This window comes from Pecten maximus, chromosome 7 (genome assembly GCF_902652985.1).
Source record: "Pecten maximus chromosome 7, xPecMax1.1, whole genome shotgun sequence".
Lineage (NCBI taxonomy): Eukaryota > Metazoa > Mollusca > Bivalvia > Pectinida > Pectinidae > Pecten > Pecten maximus.
In genome coordinates, this window is record NC_047021.1 from 43,177,901 (window position 1) to 43,205,727 (window position 27,827).

Here is a 27,827-nt window from a genome sequence, read left to right on the forward strand (position 1 = left end):
TTGCCTTTTGGGGGAGGGTGTAGGAAACACAAATGAAAAAAAGAATTTTTTTTTTTAAATATTTGGTAATTTAAAAAAATATATTTACATTGTAGACATGTAGGAGCAACTTTCTGTGAAGTTTCAAGGCGCTACACCGAATAATGAGCAAATTAGATTTTTCGCCCCTCAAAACACGATTTTTGCACGATTTGGGGCTCTCAGGCGTTGGGGTCGGGATATTCCACCAACTCGATTTTTTCTGGCTCGCTTTTTTTTTAAACGTTAAATACCCCGGGGTTAGACCGCGTTTTCACAGAAAAAGGCGGGGTTTGCCAAACCCCCTACAAAAAATATTCGATCCTCTCTAACCCCCTATTAGTATTAATATTATTCCACCTGTGGCACTTTGTAACATAGTTTTCATCGTGGTCTAACCCTATAGCTTTCCCATATGATTTTTAAACCGGTATTCTCGCATATGATGCATCAACGGCAGATAGACAAAGTTTTTTTTATTTTTAGGGTGCTCAGGCAATTAAGTGGCAAGCCAGCGTCTAACCCCCAATTAAGTTGAAAAAGTGGTGGCCTCGGTGCTAATTAGGGTTAGGGTTAGGGGTTAGGGTTATTATTATTTTGACTTAAAATACACTCTTCTTTTGCTTGTGGTCATGTAAACAGTTAAAGTCGGATTTTTTTATTACTTCCCTCGACAGTCAAAAGAACTCAAGTCGTTTTGCAAAGAAAAGATAACAAAAGACATAAATTTTAGTGAAGTTTTATTACATAACATGTACTTTCTTTTATAAAAAGAAAACATAGCTCCATTGCGAAGCAGACTTAAGCTTAAATTAGTTAATCCGTAACAATGTGAATTCTGAAATTCATGTGTCATAGTTTTCTAGAACATTTAATAGTGCTATGTATCCCTTCAGCAAGGCAACACTTTTTGGTGGTAAGTCAGTCTTTATGATGCGAGTACATTGTTTAAATTCAGCAAAGTAGCTTTTCTTGGGTCTACAGTACAATGTAAGTGCGTTGTAGGCTTCAGAAAGGTTTGGCGTGATGTAACATAAATAGATAACCATTCTGCATACTGTAACAAAATTAATTTCCGTGGGAGTATATTTTCGTTCATTCAAATGCCCACGCATTACATACAGACAAAAAACCAAAAGTACATTTACATATTCTGTCAATCCAAGAATCAATTACCACAAAAGAGTGTCTTGTACGAGACCCACGAAAATATCTTATTTTACAGAGACATCATAGGACCTTGTTACAACGATAATGATGTATTATCAATTTGATCAACCCCGATAGAACACTGACTATAGATAGTTAGTGAGACAAAATCTAGCAATAGGTGGAGTCATATAGGCGGTAAACTAGTAACTAACTAAAGCCGATAGAACACTGGCTATATAAAGTCGGTGAGACACAATCTAGCAATAGGTGAAGCCATATAGGCGGTACCATTAACTAACGGAAGCCGACAGACACTGACTATATATTCACATTTTGGTGGCAAAGCCACGATATAAACTAAGTAAAAAGATTTGCAGTCTATGTGACCATAATTGACACCCAAAACGTGACATCAATCCATGCCGCGCATGAATATATTCACCCACCGGAACTACTTGTAACTAACGTAATTCGTTTTTTATGTTAATTAAAAAGTATCAAAAAGACATTTTATACAATATTGTTACACAAATAATTAACAAAATTGAACAGACTGTGTTTTTTTCGGATTATTTCAATGCACTTTTTTGTCTGCCAATCTAAACGTGACAGTTGAGTTTTGAAAAATAGGCTGTTCTATTTGTCGAACCCCATTGACGAAATCGCTGAATATTGGTATTTTTTATGCTAACTCAATTTTAATTTTAAAAATTAACAAAACGAATATGTCTAGAATGTAAATATAAGCATTAAACTGTCTTTTTTGGTGTCTATGGTCGATATAGATGCCAGAGCTTTGTAGCGCACAATATGACATGTTTGTTTGCAAAGCTCTGGCATCTATATCGACCATAGACACCAAAAAAAGACAGTTTAATCCTTAAATAAAGAAAGTCGGTGAGACAAATCTTAGCAATAGGCAGAGTCATGTAGGTGGTAAACCTGCAAAAAACTAAGGTAACTTGATTTAGTTTGGTCAATGTATGACTTTTGTATAAGTTAAATGACAATGATATTCAAGAGTTCACAATATCTTTTACTGTGAAATAAAATTTGACATGTGAATCTCAATATGAGATATTTAAAGTTAAATCTTCAACATAAACTTTTATATCCTACACGTATTAATCGCTGTGTTACATCCGGACCTAAACTAACAATGCTGGAACATGCCCTAATCCAAGGAATGGCTTCATGCAGTTTAAGTTGTTTGATGGTAACATGCTGAAATGTTTGAAACTCCACTAAAACCTCCTTGGAAATTTTGATATAATTCAAATTTCACTATTTCAATTGAGGATTATAATTTAGACAACATTTGTATTTGTATTTTATCAATGGGATTTTCTATTTACATATAACATACAAAATCAAGGCCACAATATTTGTCAAATGGAATTTGTAATTCGTTAATGTCGTGTGGGAATGAATTTAGTAAATTGAATAACAGAATAATTTGTTGACGTTCTTTCCTAAATGGTGTCATGTGATCAGGTCTTACTAATGTCATGCGACATCATCACATATGTCCTAGCTAATGTCATGTGACACTCAGTGACTGCGGATATGATTTATTGTAAAATAATTAGCACCCTTCTTGCCAGAAAAAAAACTGACGCTACAAAAGACGTTACATACCTCATTTAACGTCAACTGGCATTGTCGTTTATGTATGTTAAGGTTATTTAAACAAAATGAAAACCTGACATCAATATCCGAGTGAAATATTTGGTCGTTATGAATTTGATCATATTAAAATCACTCAACATAATGAGGAAAACTTTGGGTTTGTAGAAAATAAAAATAAATATGTTCAAAAAAAGTTTATATAACATTGATACAATGCTGAACATTCATCATCATGTTAAGGGAATTTATATATTTAACAAATATCAGTTTATTAAGATAAAACCATCACATTGTAATGATTCAAAGATTGTAACTTGGCAATTTAATGCTAATTCTTATTCCTTGCATTGACTCTTGCAAATGGCAGTGAAGGAAATGCCCTTAGCACACTTCGACCTTCAAGATTATTTTTTTCTTCATGTGTAAAAAAAAAGATTTCATTTTTTTCATAAATTTTCAATTCCTTGTTTTCATTTTCACATGTATTCTTTTTTCAATGTCCATATCTCAAAATAAGAAAATGTGTTACTCAAAAATATTTTCTTTTCCAAATTTGATGAAAGATGTTGATTTTTATACTACAAAACCATGTGAGAGTGACAATCACAAAATCATTGAATGCTTATAATGTATTCCGCTTGCTAGTAAATGACTAGAATGTTATTTAGACACCAGTTTCATAAAATATTTCTTCTAAAAACATTCAACCCAATACGATACATATCTACATACTGGTTGCATTCTTTAAACAGCAACTGTAAAATAGATTTGGGTTACATGAAAAATATTTATTTACAATCTACATGAAATACTGAAATCAAAGTAGACATCAAAATGGTTCAATTCGATGACCATGAATACTTGAATACCAACAAATATAAACAACATTTTAGTGATCATTATCTTATACTATAAATATATACAGCAAACTAAATTAACCAACCTCAAAAAGGTCAACCCTATTTTGAATATTATCCTTTTTTCCTCTAGCAATACCTCTTAATGTCACTTATACATTGTCATAGACTGGACATCAGTGACACAATGCTTTGTTTTATACTTTTATTCATCTGTTGAAAATTAAAAAGTCACAGTATTACTTTACCTTTATATTTCCCTACAATTTTATGAAAGTTAAAAAAAAAAATCTGTTTTTATAATATTACTAAATTTTACTAGAAATTAAAGTCATAATATCATGTTTTTTCTACTATCTCCATGCAATTTTATAAAACCTTTTTTTTCAATTCTTATACAATTCTATTAATTTCAGTTCTCAGCGAGTTTCAACTTTTTATGGTCATTATCACACAAGATTACATACACATATATAGAAAACTCCTCCATTAAAACCTACATTCTATATCACATCAACTAATTTCACACTCTGTTTGATAATAAAATAGAGAAATTCAAACACGAGTGAAAATTTTTTCTTTCATTATTTTTTTGTGATTAAAAATATTAAATGTTTAGCAAATGATTACTTTAGATGCATTTGAGTCATTATTTTCAGTCCAATTGAATCGGTACCCAATTATCTTGACTTAAAAAATTTCCATAGAAAAGCATTATTGGATTTTAAAAAAAGAAAGAAAAACAAGTTAAAGAACTTTCTTTAAAGGGGTATTCAGTAGTGGAATGGACATCAGAAACGTACAAAATTTCTATTGATAAAATCTATGCTCGAATAAGGATTACCGTAAATATTCGTGTATAGACTAATAGTGCACACTTTTTTTCAAGGATATGTAGTTTTTGTGCCTACCAGTAATAAAAGTAACGGCAAAATCCTAAATACTGTTTGCCTTTGCGGTAATTAGTGATACTTCGGGTCGAATAGAGAATTTTTATGATTTATTATACCTGAAGCACTTTGGTTTCCCTTGAGAGTAAAACTGCCTTGATAATTTAAAGATTATAACTTAATATTTTGAAAAAATACATATTTCCTATTAAGCTTCATTTTGGCAACATACATTTTATTCAAACGAAGGAATGCCCCTTTAAATTCTGTAATGCTTTCCTACGAAAATTTAAAGTTAAGGAATTTTGAGAAACTTTAGCTTTGTCATCGATGAAAACCTAAAACAACCTGTGTTATGATGTTTTTGTTGATTTTGTTAAAAGCTTAAGATGAGGATGACATCTGTATAAATCGATATGAGATGTTAATTCTAAAGCATTCTTGATAGTTTGTTAATGGTCAGAACTATTATGTACATAATATTAACAAATGGAAACTTTTACAAAACACTTATTAATATATCAAGATCACTCTTTGTATGACTTGTCAATATCATGATGATGTAATGAAGATCTGTGTTTCTGGTGACGACCGCAGTTCTGTCGTGGAAAGTTTGGAGCGTGGACGTCTGTTGCGGAGAGTTGGTAAGTATGAATGCCTTGTCTCCAGTGAGGCAAAGTATTTCTCCCGGTATTCAGGTACAGCGGGACCAAAATCCTCAGAAGGCCGACAAAGCTTTTGTATTCTCTGTAACCAGGACGATAACACAAATACCCATTAGGTGACGATTATCATACCATAAGTAACTTGTATTTCAAAATTATCATTTTATCGGAAAATAACCAAAATTTATAGGCATTTTCTTTCAAATGAGAAAAATTTTATTCTGAATTGTATGCTGTATGTACACTGGCCTCTGCGTCTAGAATACTGAAATTCTTGAGACCCTAACTCTTTGTTTGATACTGAGGGGAGACAACCCAGTGTCAAAATTAAGCTAAGCAATATTCAGATGAAAATTAGAGACTGGCAGCCAGTCAAGTACAGTAGCAACTCAATTAAAATGGAAAGAGTAAAATAAAAACTAATAATAAATCTTTAACATGATAGATTACAAATTCCAGGTATGCCAACTGCCAAGAAATATGAGGATACATACCGTGACGAGAGATCCACGTTCGTTTAAAATTGAGATGAGAGCCACAAGAGGAATGGGTATGAGGGAAGCCAGACCAAACATCCAGCCTAGAGCAATACCCCATGCTGGGTATTCGTAGTCTCCATACGTCACCGCACTGAAGCTGGATACGCTGAATATCCATACAAACTGTCAAAACACACAGAAGTTAGTGGATTCATTTACTACAGATAAGCGACAATATAATTCAAACTCTGTCTTTGTCTTCATACATGAAAATATTAATTAGAACAAAACAAGATTTACAAACCATTCTATTTTGGGAAAATACTTTGACTGGACAGAGGAACATTGGCCATTTTAGGAAATTGTCATCAGGTGAAAAATGGGAATTTTCAGTACAGTGTAAAATTAATGTGGAATACAAGTTGCTGGAATCCATGTCTATACACACAAAATATTAGATCGAAAGGTTTCAGGAATTATGATTTAATTGGAGAAAATAAACAACTGAAACATTGAATGTATGGAACTTCTGGGGAAATGAATGAACAGGATTGTCAGGGATTGCTTACTGTGATCATTGAAGGGGAGATAAAACACCAGCAGATTTTCCACCAAACGCTCGGCTGGTAACCAATCATCAGCTCCAGATCCTTGTAGAATCGGTCCGCTCCTGTAAATGTCAAACATTCTTGTTCAGTACTACATCGACCCAATAGACAGCACACAAAACCCTTGGTCACACATCCACCCAATATACTACACACGAAACCCTGGGTCACACATCCACCCAATAGACTTCACATGAAACCCTGGGTCACACATCCACCCAATAGACTTCACACTAAACCCTGGGTCACACATCCACCCAATAGACTTCACACGAAACCCTGGGTCACACATCCACCCAATAGACTTCACACGAAACCCTGGGTCACACATCCACCCAATAGACTTCACACGAAAGCCTGGGTCACACATCCACCCAATAGACTTCACACAAATTCCTGGGTCACACATCCACCCAATAGACTTCACATGAAACCCTTGGTCACACATCCACCCAATAGACTTCACACGAAACCCTGGGTCACACATCCACCCAATAGACTTCACACAAATCCCTGGGTCACACATCCATCTATAGTCTCATTATTGGTCCCAGTTTGACATCTCTCACTTAAGTTTAACTTGTAATTATCATTCTGAGTATGTTAAGCTACTTATTTAAAATATACGTGTACTACGCTTAAATTTGAACATTTAAAATGTCACTGAAAGGATAGGTTACCTAGACCAGTATCAAATACCCTTGTATTTAGGGTTTAAGGAGGAAGTTGTTTAACCCCTCCCCTTATGACCTTTCAAAGTTTTTGAGGTCATTTGTACAAGAACTACAAAATCTCTGTAAGATATAAATGCCCTGCTTCTACTTGACACGCTGAAACACAGTTTGGTGAGGATCGCATCAGCATTTCTTGAGATTAGCTAGTTACATGGCATCGGCACGGTACAGAATTGGACGGACAAGGGTTACACTATATGCCCCCTCATTTCAAAGCAGGGGCATATATATTTAAAATACTCATTTCAGATTTTCAGTTTTCAATCACCAGTTCTCTTAAGAACCCATTGATCAATTAAATAAATAATAGACATCATTCACAGCATAATAAATAACTAGTGAGAAATTTGTGCCAGCTTCTTGTAACTAAAGTAATTAATTGCATAAAAATTTATAGTCCAGAAAAAAACTAGAACTCTCGCCAGGATGGCTGACTAATACCCCCGCAATCTGCACGAGTCAATGGTGAATTGGAACAGTTGGAACTGGAAATAGAGGCTAACTAAGATAACCCAGTAATATAGTGACCAGTTGCCATAGCAAATATAATTTTGAGAAGAAGAAAGTGGCATGAACATCTACACATGGTCCTCTATTTGTGTGAAGTTTCATTGAAATCGGCCCTTCGGTTTAGGAGGAGTTGTCCCGACAAACTTAAAGTTATGGTTCTTATCGGAAAACCTATTATTTTTCTTAAAACGAAATTTAACGCAAAAATGATGTAAACACTTTGTATTGGAGTGGTGTGGCTATATCGCATTGAGATTTATGTACAGTTGATCGCCCCAATCATAATCGATCGTCCTAATATAGGGCGGTACTCGGGGGAGTTATCAGGCAGGAAGGTGTTTATAGTGACCAGTTGCCATAGCAACCATAATTTAGAGAAAAAGAAAGTGGCATGCACATCTACATATGATCATTAATATTTGTGTGAAGTTTCATTGGAATCGGCCCATCGGTTTAGGAGGAGTTGTCCGGACAAAATGTGTCTACGGACGGACGAACAGACAACCTGATTCCAGTATACCCCCCTAACTTCGTTGCGGGGGTATAATAACATTTTCAGGAGGAGCTAACTCACCATAAATCCAGGCGATGGCAATACATTCAGCGAGACAGAGGAGCATGAGGGAAAACGTGGCACAATACCAGTCCATGATCTGTAGAATGTACACACCTCCCTACAAAATAAATACAAATATGTGGATGTCAGACAGACAGACATATGGATGGACAACTTCCGCCTGTCCCTGGTTTGCATCTTCATGCACTGTAATCTGGCATAAAATAAAATTGCTCAATTTTTTTCAATAGCCTGAGCACAATTTATGGAAGCAAAAGTTTAATTTGAGAATAGGTATAAAATCTTCTTCTATAGATCTACAAATCTAAGACCTTTGGGAAGATTTTTTATTTTAATATATGGTAAAAAAGTCTGAAATAAACCTTTTTATAATGTTTTCTAATTTTCTAAATTCTTAAAGTTATTATTATCACAAACATTCATGGAAAAGTCTGAAATATTTTCAGTTGAAAATTCTTTGTCAGCGATTTATTTCTCACCTGCATCACACATGGGACACCAAGCAGAAACTCAATGAAACACATGACGGCTGTGAATAACACCTTCCTGTTGGCAAGAAGATCCGGGAATTCGTCCACAAATGCACTCGTCATAGTTTCAAACATCCCAAACTAAAAAACAGAGGATAGTGTTAATCTGGGCCAACACACATTTGAACCAACGACAGAAGAGTTGAACCTTGAAGTGATGTAGCATCAGCTATAAAAAGTTTATATTATTACCTTCAAACATTATTGTCATTCCAGTATGTCAAAGATTTCACAAAAGGAAGAGAAAATGTACCCCCTTATTCCAAATTTATCCCTTACTTTATATAAGATCCCTTTATCAACCAATTCTTTTTTAATTGAATTTGAAATTCATTTATTTGCTAAAAATATATTTGAATAACATTTTTACAAATGAGTATTTTTGCAATTTTTAGATTTTCCCCATAATTCATATTTTCGAGATAAAGTATAATTGACTATGTTTTGAAATCACTCAGTTTTTTCTCTTCCAATTTGAAAAAAATGTAAAACTTTTCAAGCAATGGTCAACATGAATCAAACTAATATCTAGCAGTATATGAAGGTTTATAAATAAAATTAATTGGAAGTAACGAAAATAGCATCTTTATGTGGTGTTGAGGATGTTAATACATGATTAAAATAATGATAATAATAATCTAATTAATTTACTTCAGAGAAATGTTGATACCCGGTAATTTTCACAATTTCTCCAAATAACAGCTTTTTTTCATCACAATTTCAATTTCATTTTTTTTCTTTAAAGAATAAAATTGGGCAATTTTCAAAATGAAATGAGAGTACTTCAATTTTCTCATATTGAAAAAGCTGAACTCTTATTGATTATAAGCAATATAAAAAATACCCAAAATGTTATCAGCAATTATCACCAAAGACCAAATATGGATCATTTAGTCCAGGAAAGTTGATAATACAGATGCATAGAAAAATCACCCGAGGCCTGTATAATTAGGATTCTGAAAAGCCACTGGGAAGTGAGCATCAGTTCTCTTCATTGTCTCAAATGAATTGAAATATGCTTACACTTCCTGGTGAAAGTAAAATATAAAATATTACTGATCACAGGTAAGGTCCATGTTCCTTTTACAGCTTCTACATTGAATTTTAGAGGATAAAATGAATTCTATGAAACCTTGTCGAATGGACAAAATCTATAGCACTGGGGGACATCTATACGACAAGGTTCAGAGGGTTCCATGACCTCTAAAACAGGCAACTGTTTTTATTTACAGATATTTACAGAATTATGATATGAAGTTTTATAGATTTTGGAAAATAAAACAACACAGGAATCTTTAATAAAAACTTCCTTCAAATTATTGTACGTCTCAATCATTAGAAAAAAAATGTCATAGTTTGACAGCATTATACATTGAATGCGTATAATTACAAAATTATCATATTTAATTGTTCAATTCTAAATGCCAGGAAAATTTCTTAGAAATTTTATATGAAAATTATTCATCCAAGAACTTTGCACATAAGACATTCACTCCCAGTTTTGCTGGACCAGTCAAATGTGTTCTCAAGGGATGAATGAAAAAGCTGATTACACTAAAATTATCATTGGATCAATGAAAAGACGTACAAAGCATGAAGTGTAGGCTGAGAAATCACATATCGCATGTTTTAGAACATGGGCCTTTTACAATTGTGAATCAGTGTAGATTTCTTCTAAAAAAAATACATTCTGGCCAAATAAATATCTCACTTTTGTTAAAAAGTTGATAATAATAAATATTTTGGATTAACTAATGTATCCAAGGTAGGAACAATTTGAATTTTCTCTTAAGTTGGGGATCAATTTATTTGGCCAGACTTCCAAAGCCTCCCTATAGTGGTGAATATTGATCATATGCATTTGTAGATAATATCCTGACAAACAAATGTGCTTTGATCATAGTTATAGCTACTCAAATTATAACAGAATTATTATAAACTAATTCATAAACATTTTTAGATAAAATTTCAATTTTTCCTCCACTCTTCATTTTTTTTTTTTTTTAAATCCCAAATGTTTGAAATTTATTTTTATGGAAGTTGAAATGACCATAACTGCCACTGTACTTTTTTTTCTCTCGCAATTTTTGCAATTTTAAATTTGTCAAAAAAAAAAAAAAATGCTGTTAGGCGTTAGCACATATATATATACAAAGATACATCAAATCTTCAAAAAAAATCTTAAATTACACATTTCTTTGTGTCAGTCCATATTTGTTCCGAGTGATAAATTAAGTTATTCATCACAGAAAAAATGTTCTGGTAGTATTGAATGCTGTCCTTGGAGAAATTTGAAAATGAAAACCATTGCTTGAAAATGTGACATAATAGAAGGTACCTCTTATATATTTGAAATGAGTGTTTGGATACGAATATGATATTTTATTTATCATACGGTACACAGCAAACCAAGACAGTCGGTTGGATGGAGTGACTTAGTGTGGGTCTTGACGAGATTAGTCTTCAGGTATTCGGTCAGCATCCGAAGCTGGTAAGGTAAGATACAAAATGGGAGAGGTTACCACAAAACTCGTCATAAGGGTAAATCCAGACACAAAATTCCTCATAATATTTACTTTAATTACCAGTTTAACGGCTATAATTCTTATCATATTGAAATTTATCAGAATCGATATATGAAAAATTGTGTATTAAATATAATTTAAATTATTCTAAAACAATTTAAAAACTTTTAATGCAGAAACATTCGCACCCTAGGTTGTAGCTTGAAGCTTGGGCATCCTCTTATTTACAAGGTATTAAAATGACCCTCACTTTCGCATTTAATTTTTTTTGACACATTACTTTATCAATCAGAGTTGCTCTCCCTACGTTAATTTCTGTAATGCTCCGGAAACAGTTTATGCTCCGACTCTGAAATAAGCATCCTAACTCTTCCATAAAATCACAGCTTATAGATTTGAAGCTTGTCAAGTATATTTCATCATGTTAAGAGATGAATTCTATATGATTTAGAATAAAGACAGTATGTACCATACACACTTAACCTATCATACACTAGATGCTTTCAATTTTTTCAGTTGGTGCAAGTAAATATCGAATTCTAAATAAAATAATGTAAACAAATTGATATCCTCTGATGATTTTAAAGTATAACCATTTTGAGCGAAATTTATTTTAGCGAAAATACAAATAAACCTGTAGGTTTAGCTCCCCATTCAAATGGCAGGATTTAAAAAACCATGCATCCCATTTTCATAAAACGGAAAAAAAGGGCAGACAACTATGTAATATACATTACTACTTAGCTACGATATGTTTGGAAGCCACTACTTACACGGTATAAGGAATCGGTACGGTAAGTTCAAGGTGATCGTGAGGCAGATCTTGAAGTCATAAGCTTGCATTTCATAAACAGAAACCATACAGAACACTATTAGATGTATAAACCATATACATATGATAATAACGTTTACCCAAACCATCAAATAATTTTCATCTATAATTTTTCGTTTGAGGAAAGGAAAAATATACTTGGTATGTATGCATACACACTTCCAACATCTCACAAAATCTCTCCAACTCTCATATTGCGATTTTACCTGTGACCCGTTATCCAGGCTCTTTACAAAGCTGTTTACACAAAAGAGAAAATAATAGATGATGATTAACTTACATATATAGCAGTAGACATCTTGTGTATATACATGTATGTAATCACATCTTTATGTCAAAAGTGTAAATCAAACTTCTACTAGGTTCTACACCATTCCAATTTCATAAAAATGTTAATTTCAGCAATCAAAAATCCATCAGTAGACAAATGTATAATAACATGTAAAAGTATTAAAAATTCTATTGTTCATGAAGGTTTCAATTTATTTTCTTAATTTAATAAACCCTACTTTTGAAAATTAAACAGAAGAAATCATGCTTGTCACAGAAAGAAAATGGTTTCACTTTTCTACTATTTCTTCGGAGAAAAAAAACTGAATATTTTTGCTACGTAAAAATGCCAAAGCAAAGTGAAAACATTTTCTCTGTGAAAAGTATCTATTTTTTTCTGTCAAATCTTCATAACTTAAAATTATGAAATAAATTTTAACATTAGCATGCTGACCAATAAAATGCAATCACATGTTAAATACTGCAAAAGACAGCAGGATTTATACAGTGCATATTAATGAGTCTCAATGTCTTTTTTTGTTGAGATTGAAAGTCGAGGCAACATAAACACATACTACTTTGCCACCATCCATTTATGGGGGCATTATAAGCAATCATTTAGAAAGAAAGGAAAGGCATTTTATCAATCTAAAGTTGGGGGGGGGGGGGGGGGGGGGGGGATATATTTTCTGGATTTTTAAGCCAAAGAATTACCTCCACTTAAATCATAACAAAAGATAAGTAAATTATATCAAAAGATAGTAATTTTAATCACTTAGAAAAAAAATGTATATGTTATCTTTGTATTGTAAGGCAATAATCATTAATTTGTTTTCAAAATCAAATACATCACTGCTGAAAAGAAAAGAAAATGAAAATTAAAAAAACAATAAATGAACTAAAGGTAGCAAATTCCAATATGAAAAAAATACAAAGGGAGGTAATTCTGTTGTACTACAAAATTAGTGTTGCAGATCATTTTGAACAAAAATGTTAGTTATGTATACAAGGGAATAAATACGATATGAAACAATGGTAGGTTAATTTTATAATTAACTGCACTGTGGCCTCGTGTCAACTTTAAAGTATATCCCCAATATTTTCCTTTCCTTTTTATTTAATCCTTGCATTTACCGATATATAAAATGCCTTCAGAATGTGTAGCTATTCTACTAGATCAAGGGCAATAACTCTACTAGCAGTACCTGTGAAAAACTAAGGGAAGTAACTCTAGGTTACTAAAATGCTTTACCAGCTTGCATGATAAATATTTTACGTACAAGAGACAGTCTGTAGTATGAAAAATAAAACAATATACTAGAACTATATCTTTTATATGAACAGTATTTTTTTTTTTATTGTTGGCCTGGTCATTTTAGATTTTCCACATAACTTATAAATCGTAACTTGTTAGTAAAACTCTATGACTGTATATAGTGGATAACTATATAGGTTATATCACATAATAATAATTAATAATATAAGTTAGTGGTCATATGGAAGGAAGCAGGTGTGAATGTTTACCAGATATTTTGCTCTTCTTCAATACCATCAGTTTCTGTGCCAATATCCAGCTAACATTTCAAACTGGTTTTCAAATAAGACATAAATTTTATTTGTACTTTAAGTTACTGAGGTCTTTAATCAAACTTCAAGTATGCTGAAAACATTTACAGGAAACTTATATCTTGATACTTCTATCAATAATGCTGACAGGTTGCTGTCTGTTTCCAATCATATTTAATGAATACATAACCATTGAGAAGCAAATGTCTTGCATGAAGCAAATTATGATCTTCCCTGGATAAGAATTCCACAAACTCTCAATTTAAAATGGAACTTTGCTTTTGTTTAAAAGAAACTGCTTAAATATTTTTTTCTATTTTCATTTTTGTCAAAGTGAAATTGCTAGCTTTATCTAGCTTTATTTCTCCGAGAAGAATATTGTTTCTGTAGTTATTTTTGCCCAGTGAAATAAAGAGCTTTGTCCATAAGCTTTTTTTTCTGTAGTTATTTTTGCCCAGTGAAATAAAAAGCTTTGTCCATAAGCTTTTTTTCCGTAGTTATTTTTGACTAGTGAAATAAAAAGCTTTGTCCATAAGCTTTTTTTTGTAGTTATTTTTGACTAGTGAAATATTAGCTTTGTCCATAAGCTTCATTTCTATGGTAAGAATATTGATTTTTTTCTGAATTCTATATGACAGCTGAGGTCACATTGTAGCTATGACACTAGAAGCTATTTTGTGTGTGTTATAGACCATGTGTCAGTGTAAGGTTATACCTGGGTATCGAGTCCGACCGTAAACAACATGAGGAAGAAAAGAACAGCCCAGAGAGGGGAGATAGGTAGTGTTGTCATCGCCTCTGGGTATGCCACAAATGCCAGTCCGGGGCCTGCAATAACAGAAGTTACTCATTGAATATTGTAAACAATTACAAACAATCCGGCTATTTTTCTTACTGAGCATAAAACTGGTTAAGCTGTTATTAGTTATATGGGACAGATATCCTATTCCGATAATTAATATTATCCATCAATTTTCCACTGTTGAACTAAAAAACAGGCATATTATATTACATCATGTCAGAATATATATATATCTTTATCATGTAACGTGATTCATCAGTTTGATGTAGTACTATATACATGCAGTCTTTGCCCCACTTAAATACTTGTTTTCCTTAGTAGCACTGTACTAGTCTAGACAGGCACTTGAAGGTTAATACAAATATTGCTGTATACAATTAGGTTCAAAACCCTTCAAATCATAATCCAAGGTATTTCAAATTCAGTTGCTGAGGGGGATTTTAACATTTTCAAATAACATATTTTTTCCCCCCGAATGAAATTGAAATCTTGACATACAATATCATTAGAACTTAACGTTTACCTCTACTCTTCAAGGTTATATGTTTATTTTCAATGCTTTTCAAGTTTGTATGGACCTGGTAAATATTACTTGAATTTATGTTTTGTAACACATGATGGAAATTTAAAAGAAAATTAAATTCAAAGTTCTCGAGGTCCTTGAAGCAACAAAGGGACAGGCCATTAGTATTCATTACTGGTTTATGACTCAAGCTCGTTGGATTTTCAATTAATTTTTTTGCAGGATTTTATTTTTAGACTCCACGCTGTTCGTGATCTTGAGACATTAATGATATATCTATAGATGTAAAGACATAATCCGGTGAGTACTTCAGAATTTAAATGATTTAAACATTACATACCATGAGTAACCACATTTTTTATATCCACTCCCGTTTCGTGGGCCATGAATCCCAACACAGAGAAGATCACTAGCCCAGCAAACACACTTGTCGCACAGTTGACAAATGGTACGATCATCGCATCCCTATAAAACAATTAGTCCAGATTATAATAATCAGTAAGTAGTAGAGATAACTCGGAGAACACGATGACATATAGAAACGTATTTTAAAGCTAGGATACAGAATATCTCACATCTTGTAAAAATACTTCATCAAACTTTACATAACATAAAATAACTTCTTTATCAAACTTCACATAACATAAAATAAATTCTATCAAATTTTGCATGATATAAACAACTTCTTAATCAAACTTCACATAACATAAAATATTTCTTTATAAAATTTTACTTGACATAAAAAAAAAACTTCTTTATCAGATTTTCCATGACATAAAATAACTTGTTTATCAAATTTTATATGACCTAACATAACTTCTTTGTCAAACTAAAATCATTATAGGATATTATAAGATTCTACATGTTATAAATCACTTTAGACATCATAAAACCATCTGTTTATCAAAGTTAGATATCATAAAACTTAACAGACATATATAAGTTCGTTTCTTTCTCAAACTTTCCATGAAGTCCTAAACTACATCTTTACCATATTTCACTTTATAGATATTGTAAAAACACTGACCTGTAACAGTTGTTATGGAACTTATTGTAGCTTGCCATGGTAATAAGACCGCCCCAGGCTGGTCCAATGGAGTAGAAGATCTGTACTGCAGCATCCCCCCACACCTACCAACCACAGAAATTCAAATCCTAATTTCACTTCGGAGGCATGAAGTGCAGAATTATTTCTCTGATGAGCGACATGTTGAAGATTTTTTCTCATTTAGCCACAACATGAAGCACAGAAAACTCGTCAACATGAATTACAGTAAATTTGTATAGTTACAGATCTATATACATCCATGTGTAATCATGTAATCATCATTATTAAACTGTATATCCTTAAAGGCTCATCATGATCAACACAGAAAAGGTTGTTAGGGTCAATGAATATGTACATGTAATACAGAAAATTGCTCTCCCTCAGTACATAGTATGCTACATGCATTAGAAATCTTACCTGAAAATTTTTGAGTTTGTTAAAGTCAGGGATTAAGTAAAACTTAATGCCAGCCCCGGCACCTGGTAGTGTCAGTCCCCGGACAAGAAGAATTAGCAGCACGAGGTACGGAAAAGTGGCGGTGAAATACACAACCTACAAAAACAGCAGATACATGATGCACAATCATTTAATTTCCAAGTTTTTTTCGGAACATGAATGATATACCTGATTCAGTTTCTACGTTACTTGATCATATACCTTATTAAATTTAATTTACATTTATAAAATTAAATGAATTTCATCAATTGTAATGGATATTTAAACAAAATGCCTTGTAATTTGTTAATGAAGTTGAAACAGTTTAAAATATAGTCCGAATCAACAAATATAGTCCAGATCATGAAAACAATATTTGACTTTCAAAGTTACAGCAAAACTTTAATTTAAACAATTTAAAGGAACAAGGAGTTAGGTTTCAGGAATAAGATCTTTTAAAATTTTTCAGCACAGATATTCTACTTCAAATTAAACTTATCAAGTCCTAGACAAACACCATAAAGTAACTGGAATCCAAACAGAAATCACTATGGACTTACCTTCCCAGAAGACTTGACACCCTTAAACAGGCAGAGGAAGATGACTACCCAGGCAATGAAAAGACAGATGAAGAGGTCCCACCTCAGTTCTCCCATGTCGTCTATCCCGGCTGTCCGCTGTAAAACTTTTCTCCTGTAACACATCCATTACAATCATCATTATAGTTCTAACCTACTTCTCATACACAAAGGAATGAAAAAACCAGAGTGAGTAGGGGTTTACAAAGATATCTCAACTCCATCTAGATATCCAAATATTGCTGGTGTGTGTGAGTGAGTGATTTACTAATTAAAAATGTACTATTTATATATTTGAATATTATATACTGTATGTATATCAAAATAACAAAACAAAACTTAACGACAAACTTTCTAGCGCTTTCACAGCTCTTGCTGCTCTTCAGGAAAGTTTGTATATGTATATATATATTTGTCAATAAGTAACATAAATGGTAATTATCCGGATAACACTGAATCTCCTTACAAAGGTACTGTATATCTGCAGGATACAAATTACTTGAGATGTTAATATGGGGCAAAGAGGAAATTCTAACTTCAAATTTTCGAGGCCATCCGTCCCTTTATCAAGACACAGAGAATACAGATACAATCACATAATATATAAACAGTACTAAATAATACAATAAGATACAGTAAGACTAGTATTTTTGGTAGTAGTTGAAATTACAACCATAAACCCTTCGGCTGGCGTGGGCCGAAGGCGGTGGCTAGCGTGACATTTACAGAGCCATGTTCTATGATGGAACGCTATGTGACATGTATATATATAGTCATTTTATTTTTAGGGTGCCGGGTGGTGTGAGGATAATTAAAATGCACTTGCCTTTCACCTAGGCAACTAAGTTTCATTCTCTGATCTGTCATGAAAAGGTACAGGGTAACCTGTCATGTGGGTCAATTTTACTGGGTGTTTCAGTTTCCCATATTATTAGACCCGTGATCTGCTTCTGTCTAGTCCAGCATCACAGAAACCCAACTAGGCAGGTACTAGTATTACAGTAACCCAAACAGTCGAGTATTAGAGTAACCCAACCAGTCCAGTATCACAGTAACCCAACCAGTCCAGTATTACAGTAACCCAACCAGTCCAGTATTACAGTAACCCAACCAGTCCAGTATCACAGTAACCCAACCAGTCCAGTATTACAGTAACCCAACCAGTCCAGTATCACAGTAACCCAACCAGTCCAGCATCACAGTAACCCAACCAGTCCAGTATCACAGTAACCCAACCAGTCCAGTATCACAGTAACTCAACCAGTCCAGTATTACTGTAACCCAACCAGTCCAGTATTACAGTGACCCAACCAGTCCAGTATCACAGTAACCCAACCAGTCCAGCATGATAGAAACCCAACCAGTCCAGTATCACAGTAACTCAACCAGTCCAGCATTACAGTAACCCAACCAGTCCAGTATTACAGTAACCCAACCAGTCCAGTATCACAGTAACCCAACCAGTCCAGTATCACAGTAACCCAGCCAGTCCAGTATCACAGTAACCCAACCAGTCCAGCATGATAGAAACCTAACCAGTCCAGTATTACAGTAACCCTGGGGCCAACCAGTCCAGTATCACAGTAACTCAACCAGTCCAGTATCACAGTAACCCAACTAATCCAGTATTACAGTAACCCAACCAGTCCAGTATCACAGTAACCCAACTAATCCAGTATTACAGTAACCCAACCAGACCAGTATCACAGTAACCCAACTAATCCAGTATTACAGTAACCCAACCAGTCCAGTATCACAGTAACTCAACCAGTACAGTATTACAGTAACCCAACCAGTCTAGCATGATAGAAACTTAACCAGTCCAGTATTACAGTACCCCAACCAGTCCAGTATCACAGTAACACAACCAGTCCAGTATCACAGTAACTCAACCAGTCCAGTATTACTGTAACCCAACCAGTCCAGTATTACAGTAACCCAACCAGTCCAGTATCACAGTAACCCAACCAGTCCAGTATTACAGTAACTCAACCAGTCCAGTATTACTGTAACCCAACCAGTCCAGTATTACAGTAACCCAACCAGTCCAGTATTACAGTAACCCAACCAGTCCAGTATCCGGTAACCCAACCAGTCCAGCATCACAGTAACCCAATCATGCAGTCCAAAAGCTTTCAAGTGTGCTGTTTGACGTTTTTTTTTTTTACTCTGACCATAATACCCACCAAAATCTGATCATGATAGTCTTTAAAGCAATTTGGCCTTTTAGTGTTACTGTAATATTTCCACAGGATGTTTCTGAACAGTGATTACTCTGTAGATACTAAATACCTGATTTCCAGGTCATTATTCCATTAGAACTAAAATGAAGAATCCTCCGTGGAACAATTTAAATGACTCCCTGTGGATACAAACGTTTAATTAACGACCTCGCCCAACAGCCCAGGTAATATAATCAGGGATTGAGATCTCGTTACTGTTATCACGTTACGGACATAAAATATTGACGGATAAAATATTGACCATGTATGCAGTCCTCTTGACATAGAATATTGATTATGTAGATTATATTTTTGTATAATTTAAATTTTTTCCCCAAACCCTCATTACTGTAATATCTGGAGTAAAATCTAATTAATATTTATGAAGACACTTCCACAACTAGGTGCTGGGGTAGCACAGTCTGGATTGAAGCACAGTGATGAGCATATATTTATATACACATGTTCTTCCATGATCTGAATACACAGCCGCTATACATGTGGGTTTCTCCGATTTTTCTGGTTTCCTCCCACATACTTCCTGTATCCTTCAGCCCATATCAACACAGTTTGATTAACCATCAACTAGTACCACTCATTTCATTTCTGTATGAAATCTATTCTTGATTCAACCTTCAAATCATCGTAAAAACTTCAAAATGTTCTTTCTTTATTCCTTATTTTACAATAATACCTAGAGGTATATACTTCCTATATACTGTAACAGGGAACTGAAAACCTTACTAATCCCCTAACACCAGGAGCTAATTGGAAACATATACAAAGTAAAAAGTTTCACAGCAAACAAAAATAACCTTGGTACAGAGCATCTTCACTTACCAACAGTTCACTTAACCCTTTCAACCCTAAGAAACTTTAGTGGACTCTGCCATTCATTCATCATTTGAAGTCTAATATGGTCAGTAGGGGTGAAAGTGCTAAGATCAAGTACTCTTCACGTGAAAAGGAGAGGATCGTATTTAATACCCTTTGTAAACAAAGATGAGTGAAAATGGGTACATAGAGGACACCAATATTCTATATATAGTAACTGTGACCTAATTTTTTTAAGGCTTTGTTATGTGCACTGGTAAAAGGAGAGATGGACTTTTAAAAAACTCATTGGGTTACATGTACATGTACTAAAATAAACACTTAATTATGTATATGAATCCATCACTTGTCATAGAAGGAAAAGCCCAGGCCAGGGGGCAAAATTAAACTTTAAATATATATACATTATAAGTGGGCTTATCACCAGACACGGACTTATTACCGATAAATTTGATAGGATAACTAATTTTGGTATCTATCACATCAATTGTACCAGCAATTTCCTGTCAGGCCACATTTTACAGTCAGGTCATGTATGCATAACATTTCATGAAATTTGATAAATTACAAATAAACGCCAAGCATAATGTTTTGACATTTGAAATTTGATGACACAGTGCTACGTATTATGAAATCAAAACAATAATGTTTGAACTATGACAATAGAACGATTCATATGCATTACAAACACAGTTAAAATGTCATCAAGCCATCTGAAGTGACTGGGTGACTCCCATGTGCATTACTACCGCATTCGAAACCTGATGATATTTTGATGGTTAGGTTGTGATATTTGACACTATACAATCGGTGTACATTTTTACATCTCGATATCAGTATACACATGGTACTTTGTAGAGGTTTTTGATGTTCATTGCTATCCCAATCAGGGAATTACATATCCTCTGATTAATCAAAGAATTACCCAGTGTATAGATAAACATAATGTCTATTATTAAAAGCCATACATCACTCTGTTCTAAGTGAATGATTTTTTTCATTAACGTGATCACTTACTCCCAGAATTCCTCACTGGCCGTCATCCTCTTTGTAACATTCTGAATGGCAGTGGATACATTTCCAGCGACCATCTGGACCAGAGACGCATTCCCTGTTGTAACATTATAAAAGGTGGTGTTTAAACTGTTGACCGTCGTCGTTTCGTTGTTGGTTGGTGATATGGCGTTAGGGCCGGTGCGTATGTAACATTGGTCCGTGTTCCACCAGTTGTTACACATGCTCCAGGGTAGGACAGCACGTAGGGAGTGGTACAGGTAGTAAATTGTCCAGGTAATGATGATGTTGTAATAAACACAAACGATGCCCGAGATAATCACCATTCCATACCCAACACCTGAAAAACACAAAGGTCAAAAGGTCACTTCATTGTACCAAACGACTAAAACAAAGGTCAAAGGCCAATTTACTGTGCCTGACACCTTAAACAAAGGTCAAAGGAAGAAAGATTACTTTCACTATCGACTGATTTAAAACATGCAACCTCTTTACTGCTATCAGAACAATCACTTCAACCAGCTCTGGTTATTTTTTATCACTACAGCCATATTTGTGTGGCCTAATTCTTGGAAATGACCAACGAATCAGAAGTACTCTACTTTCCTTTTCCTTTTAAGTATCAAATGCGAAAACAATCAGAGATTTCACTTATCGATTTCTAATTGGAAAATCTGAGAATACAACGAGTGAGGGCCAAGAGCTCGAAGTGACTTTCCAATGTCGCATCAACTAGAATGTATACAAGTTACCTCCCCTTGCGTAAACCAGGAAGCAAGCGTAATGATTTGCACAGAAAAGAGTTTGCAATATTGAGAGTCAGGCATAAAACCAGCCATTGTGTACAATTTTAACTGTTTTTCTATAATTTATTTATCTTAAGCAAATGTCTTCAAACATATAAAAGCCTGAATCATATTACTTAATCACAAACAAATACTTCTTGGAAGGAGATAAAGTTGTCAAGTGTGTTGTTAGGGTTTTTAGGGAAGAATTATTTCCGGTCCTATCCTGAATTCATCAGGATTTATTATAGAAATAAGCGACATTTTGATTCCCCTAAGAGTTCCGAATTAATTTGTTCCAGTGAAATTTGACGAATATTGTTTAAGGTGGCTGTTTCAGAGCACCTAATGAGATCGGTTATATCGGTGAACATTTCTTAAAGACATTTGACACTGAATGCACTTTTGTTACTCAAAGTTCACAATCATAAACAGCCTGGCCAGATAGTTTTGAAAAAACACCAGTTTGACAGGGGAATCTGTCAACAGAGGTTTCTAAAATCGATCAGAGCTTGTTTATTTTACCAACAACAGTCTGGTGCATGTGATGTGACATGCATGTTAATGTGAGCGGGGACAGACAACATGCTGATATACACAGTACTGATATGGCCTGATTTGATATATTCACACACACTTTAGACAGGATCTTCTTTCCGTACCTTTATATACATGTATTGGATTTATTCAATCCTAAAACTCATTTGAAACTTGATAACGCCCATTGATCGATACCCAGGCTTTACAGTAGGAAACACCTTGTTCCTTAATTCCTTGCAAAACTTGTGCAACATGAATTTCAGTAGATCTATACATACATGATTTTGAACAGCTAGGTTATAAGATTCCTAAACATCTCATGATTTGTGTTAATTAAATACATGTATGCACTTCGAAATTTCTTTATAATAACTGTATATAATCCAACAATATATACCCATACCTGGTAATAAGCCCACCCCTATCTGTTTATAATCATCATATATAATCCACCCTTACCTGGTAATAACCCCACCCCTATCTGTTATAATCATCATATATAATCCATCCATACCTTGTAATAAGCCCACCCCTATCTGTTATAATCATCATATATAATCCACCCATACCTGGTAATAACCCCACCCCTATCTGTTATAATCATCATATATAATCCATCCATACCTTGTAATAAGCCCACCCCTAATCTGTTTATATCATCATATATAAATCCCATCCCTGTACTTGGTAATAAGCCCCACCACCCCTATCTGTTTATAATCATCATATATAATCCATCCATACCTTGTAATAAGCCCACCCCTATCTGTTATAATCATCATATATAATCCACCCATACCTGGTAATAAGCCCACCCCTATCTGTTATAATCACCATATATAACCCACTCATGTCTGGTAATAACCCCACCCCTATCTGTTATAATCATCATATATAATCCATCCATACCTTGTAATAAGCCCACCCCTATCTGTTTATAATCATCATATATAATCCACCCTTACCTGGTAATAACCCCACCCCTATCTGTTATAATCATCATATATAATCCATCCATACCTTGTAATAAGCCCACCCCTATCTGTTTATAATCATCATATATAACCCACTCATGTCTGGAAATAACCCCACCCCTATCTGTTATAATCATCATATATAACCCACTCATGTCTGGTAATAACCCCACCCCTATCTCTTATAATCACCATATATAATCCACCCATACCTGGTAATAAGCCCATCCCTAGCTGGTGCAGGTCTATTACAAATGATATCAAATACAATTTATCTTACTTCAGTGAGTCAACATGATTTGTTTCCTGTGAAAGATTTCTCGCTAGCCTCCTAGGGTATGACAAAGAAAATGTGTTAGCAATTATAATCTATTAAGACATCATGGCAATAATACCATACGTCATATTGACAATTCAACCACGTCATGTCAACATAGTTGTGTTGAATTACCTTTTTTTTTTTTTAAATTGTCATAAATATAAAAGTATGATGGGAGAAAAATAACCATCCCCTACCTTGAGGACATATTGTATTTCTCTGTCACAACCATCTGGGCGATATTTTGTATTAACCCTTGGGTTAGACAATCAAGAATATCACAAGGAGGGTTAGAGATTTCTATGTCAAATCCTGAAGTAAGGAGATATCTTGTCTATATATTTTGGTCCCTAATTTCAGGCCAGATTACAAATTGTATATGTTATTTAATTTCTCCTAATGGAGTCATCCAAATTTCTGAAATCTTGAAATTGCCAAGATTTTAAGCGAGGATGTCAAATCCAGCAATATAAATTACCCATACCCCCTTAATTCTACTTATGCTGCTCCAATCATCTCCAAAGTCTGCAACATAAGACGTGTATGTGGTAATTTTCCAAAACATTGCCAATGTCTGCCATGTACATGTGTGTGGTTATTACCGATACCCAAAATGAACAGGAAAACCACATGTCACAGATTATGAGTTGGTGCTCTAGACTTATTACAGGATAAACATGACTGCAAGGAGATTGAGAATCAGGTTGTATACATATAGGCACCAAGATACTTTTAACCATTAGTGGTTAAATTGGACAACAGAGGAGGGTTGGGGGATAAAGGTGCCACAAGCCTACCATTACAGTCAGCTGCTGTGTGTAGTCAAACCTTTTATCTGAATCATTTTATTGAGATGAGGTCATTAGGCAATGCCACCAATGATGATAAAATCCAAAGACATTCCAACCTCATGCTGTTATATATTGACTTTCTGAGTTTACCAGTGATCATTTTGGAGGGGGCCATGGGGACATTGGCCCACAATTCGCCCATAATTTTCCTAGATGACCCACATGATTCAGAAAACAAGAGGCCCATGGGGCCTGTATCGCTCACCTGGTTGAATTAGACCAAATGTCAAAATAATGTTCATATTCAATTTGTTTTATTTGTAAATCTCAAACAATGCTATATATGGTTATAGTGTGGGAATCGGAACTGCTATAAAGATTAATGAAGTCCAGACTATCTAAGGTCTGAAAGTCCTCAAGAATTGTTTTTAGAACATGCATTCATCACTTTATTACTAGTAGCAATTTAAAGGAATTACCTCTATTTCCCCTATTGGGCCCCGCCCCTTTGGCCCCTTTGGGGTCAGAGTCACCATTTATGCAAAATCTGTTCCCCTTCCTCCAAGGATGCTTCTGACCAAATTGGGTTCAAATCCATTCATAACTTAATAACTAGTAGTGATTTAAAGGAATTACTTCTATTTCCCATATTGGGCCCCTCGGGGGTCAGAGTCACCATTTATGCAAAATCTGTTCCCCTCCCCCCAAGGATGTTTCTGACCAAATTGGGTTCAAATCCATTCATAACTTTATGACTAGTAGCGATTCAAAGGAATTACCTCTATTTCCTGTATTGGGCCCCGCCCCTTTGGCCCCTTTGGGGTCAGAGCCACCATTTATGCAAAATCTGTTCCCCTTCTGCCAAGGATGTTTCTGACCAAATTGGGTTAAATCCATTCATAACTTTATGACTAGTAGCGATTTAAAGGAATTACCTCTATTTCCCCTATTGGGCCCCGCCCCTTTGGCCCCTTTGGGGTCAGAGTCACCATTTATGCAAAATCTGTTCCCATTCCCCGAAGGATGTTTCTGACCAAATTGGGTTCAAATCCATTCATAACTTTATGACTAGTAGCGATTTAAAGGAATTACCTCTATTTCCCCTATTGGGCCCAGCCCCTTTGGCCCCTCGGGGGTCAGAGTCACCATTTATGCAAAATCTGTTCCCCTACCCCCAAGGATGTTTCAGACCAAATTGGGTTCAAATCCATTCATAACTTTATGACGAGTAGCGATTTAAATGAATTACCTCCATTTCCCATATTGGGCCCCGCCCCTTTGGCCCCTCGGGGGTCAGAGCCACCATTTATGCAAAATCTGTTCCCCTTCCCCGAAGGATGTTTCTGACCAAATTGGGTTCAAATCCATTCATAACTTTATGACTAGTAGCGATTTAAAGGAATTACCTCTATTTCCCCTATTGGGCCCCGCTCCTTTGGCCCCTCGAGGGTAGGTCACCATTTATGCAAAATCTGTTCCCCTTCCCCCAAGGACATTTCTGACTAAATTTGGTTCAAATCCATTCATAACTTTATGACTAGTAGCGATTCAGAGGAATTACCTCTATTTCCCCTATTGGGCCCCCGCCCCTTTGGCCCCTCGGGGGTCAGAGTCACCATTTATGCAAAATCTGTTCCCCTTCCCCCAAGGATGTTTCAGACCAAATTGGGTTCAAATCCATTCATAACTTTATGACTAGTAGCGATTTAAAGGAATTACCTCTATTTCCCCTATTGGGCCCCGCCCCTTTGGCCCCTCGGGGGTCAGAGTCACCATTTATGCAAAATCTGTTCCCTTTCCCCCAAGGATGTTTCAGACCAAATTGGGTTCAAATCCATTCATAACTTTATGACTAGTAGCGATTTAAAGGAATTACCTCTATTTCCCCTATTGGGCCCCGCCCCTTTGGCCCCTCGGGGGTCAGAGTCACCATTTATGCAAATCTGTTCCCCTTCCCCCAAGGATGTTTCCTACCAAATTGGGTTCAAATCCATTCATAACTTTATGACTAGTAGCGATTTAAAGGAATTACCTCTATTTCCCCTATTGGGCCCCGCCCCTTTGGCCCCTCGGGGGTCAGAGTCACCATTTATGCAAAATCTGTTCCCCTTCTGCCAAGGATGTTTCTGGCCAAATTTGGTCAAAATCCAGTTAGAACTTTTTGACTAGTAGCGATTTGAAGCAAATGTTGACGGACGACGGACGGACGGACGACGGTTGGACGGACGACGGACGGACGACGGACGCTGCGCTATGACATAAGCTCACCGGACCTTCGGTCCAGGTGAGCTAAAAATCCTTTGAATTTCTATACATGGCCCATACATTATATTACAGATATCATACATGTACAGTCGAATCTGTATTAAGCGACCACTCAAGGGAAGTTGAAAAACGGTCTCTTAATGGAGAGTGGTCTCTTAATAGAGATGGTATCTTAAATTTAATAAAGGTTCATAAGCTTTTTATTCGCTTTATAAATTGGCAATAATGATTTATAATATATATGAAAAATGAACCACCACTTTGAATAAAACAAAAATTTTTTTTTTTTTTTTTTTGTGTATTTTTTTTTTAATAATTATTACTGTGCTAATTTTTCATCACTATATGTATTTTTTGAAATTCTTTCAGCATAGCAAAATACATCGATTTAACATGAGAAATATATTTCATTGGTTAATAAGATTACTTTCAAATTATTTATATATATTTTTTTTTAATTCCTGAAATCTTGGTCCGGATTTCCGCTCCGATTATTATTTACGTTCCTGCATTTCCTACTTTAAAAACGGTGAGTTTTTCACTGGCAAATATCTGTTTTAATGTCTCAAAAAAGATAACAAATCACGATTAAACAGTAAGTTAACTGTTTATGCATTCCTTCATCGTTATATTTCGCATGCAAATTGATATATCGTATATAAAACATCTGAAAATCGTCAGAATTCCAGACGGTCACTTCGCCTCATCTCCCGTCCTTTTGCACGAAAAGTAAAACTACTTGGGTGTTATTAAGGCGAAAATGGTTATGTAAGGCATTTTGGAGACTTCTGGTCGCTTATTGGAGAGTTATTTTTATCACGGGAACGAAAAATTTTGGCCGCTGGTCGCGTAAAC

The 27,827-nt window shown here is 34.8% G+C and overlaps 1 protein-coding gene across 1 annotated transcript in view; it reads right to left on the reverse strand.

Annotated features, from left to right (window-relative positions):
- Positions 1-741: 741 nt before the first annotated feature.
- Positions 742-27,827, reverse strand: part of LOC117330914 (sodium- and chloride-dependent glycine transporter 1-like) — a 47,000-nt gene continuing 19,914 nt past the window's right edge. The window contains exons 4-14 of the mRNA XM_033889472.1: positions 21,302-21,638; positions 17,211-17,343; positions 16,633-16,767; positions 16,195-16,298; positions 15,508-15,632; positions 14,558-14,670; positions 8,599-8,730; positions 8,117-8,216; positions 6,260-6,360; positions 5,706-5,873; positions 742-5,293 (exon numbers count right to left, since the gene is read on the reverse strand). Coding sequence (XP_033745363.1) covers positions 5,099-5,293; positions 5,706-5,873; positions 6,260-6,360; positions 8,117-8,216; positions 8,599-8,730; positions 14,558-14,670; positions 15,508-15,632; positions 16,195-16,298; positions 16,633-16,767; positions 17,211-17,343; positions 21,302-21,638 — 1,643 coding nt within the window. The 3' untranslated portion in view covers positions 742-5,098. The remainder of the gene's footprint in view (positions 5,294-5,705; positions 5,874-6,259; positions 6,361-8,116; positions 8,217-8,598; positions 8,731-14,557; positions 14,671-15,507; positions 15,633-16,194; positions 16,299-16,632; positions 16,768-17,210; positions 17,344-21,301; positions 21,639-27,827) is intronic.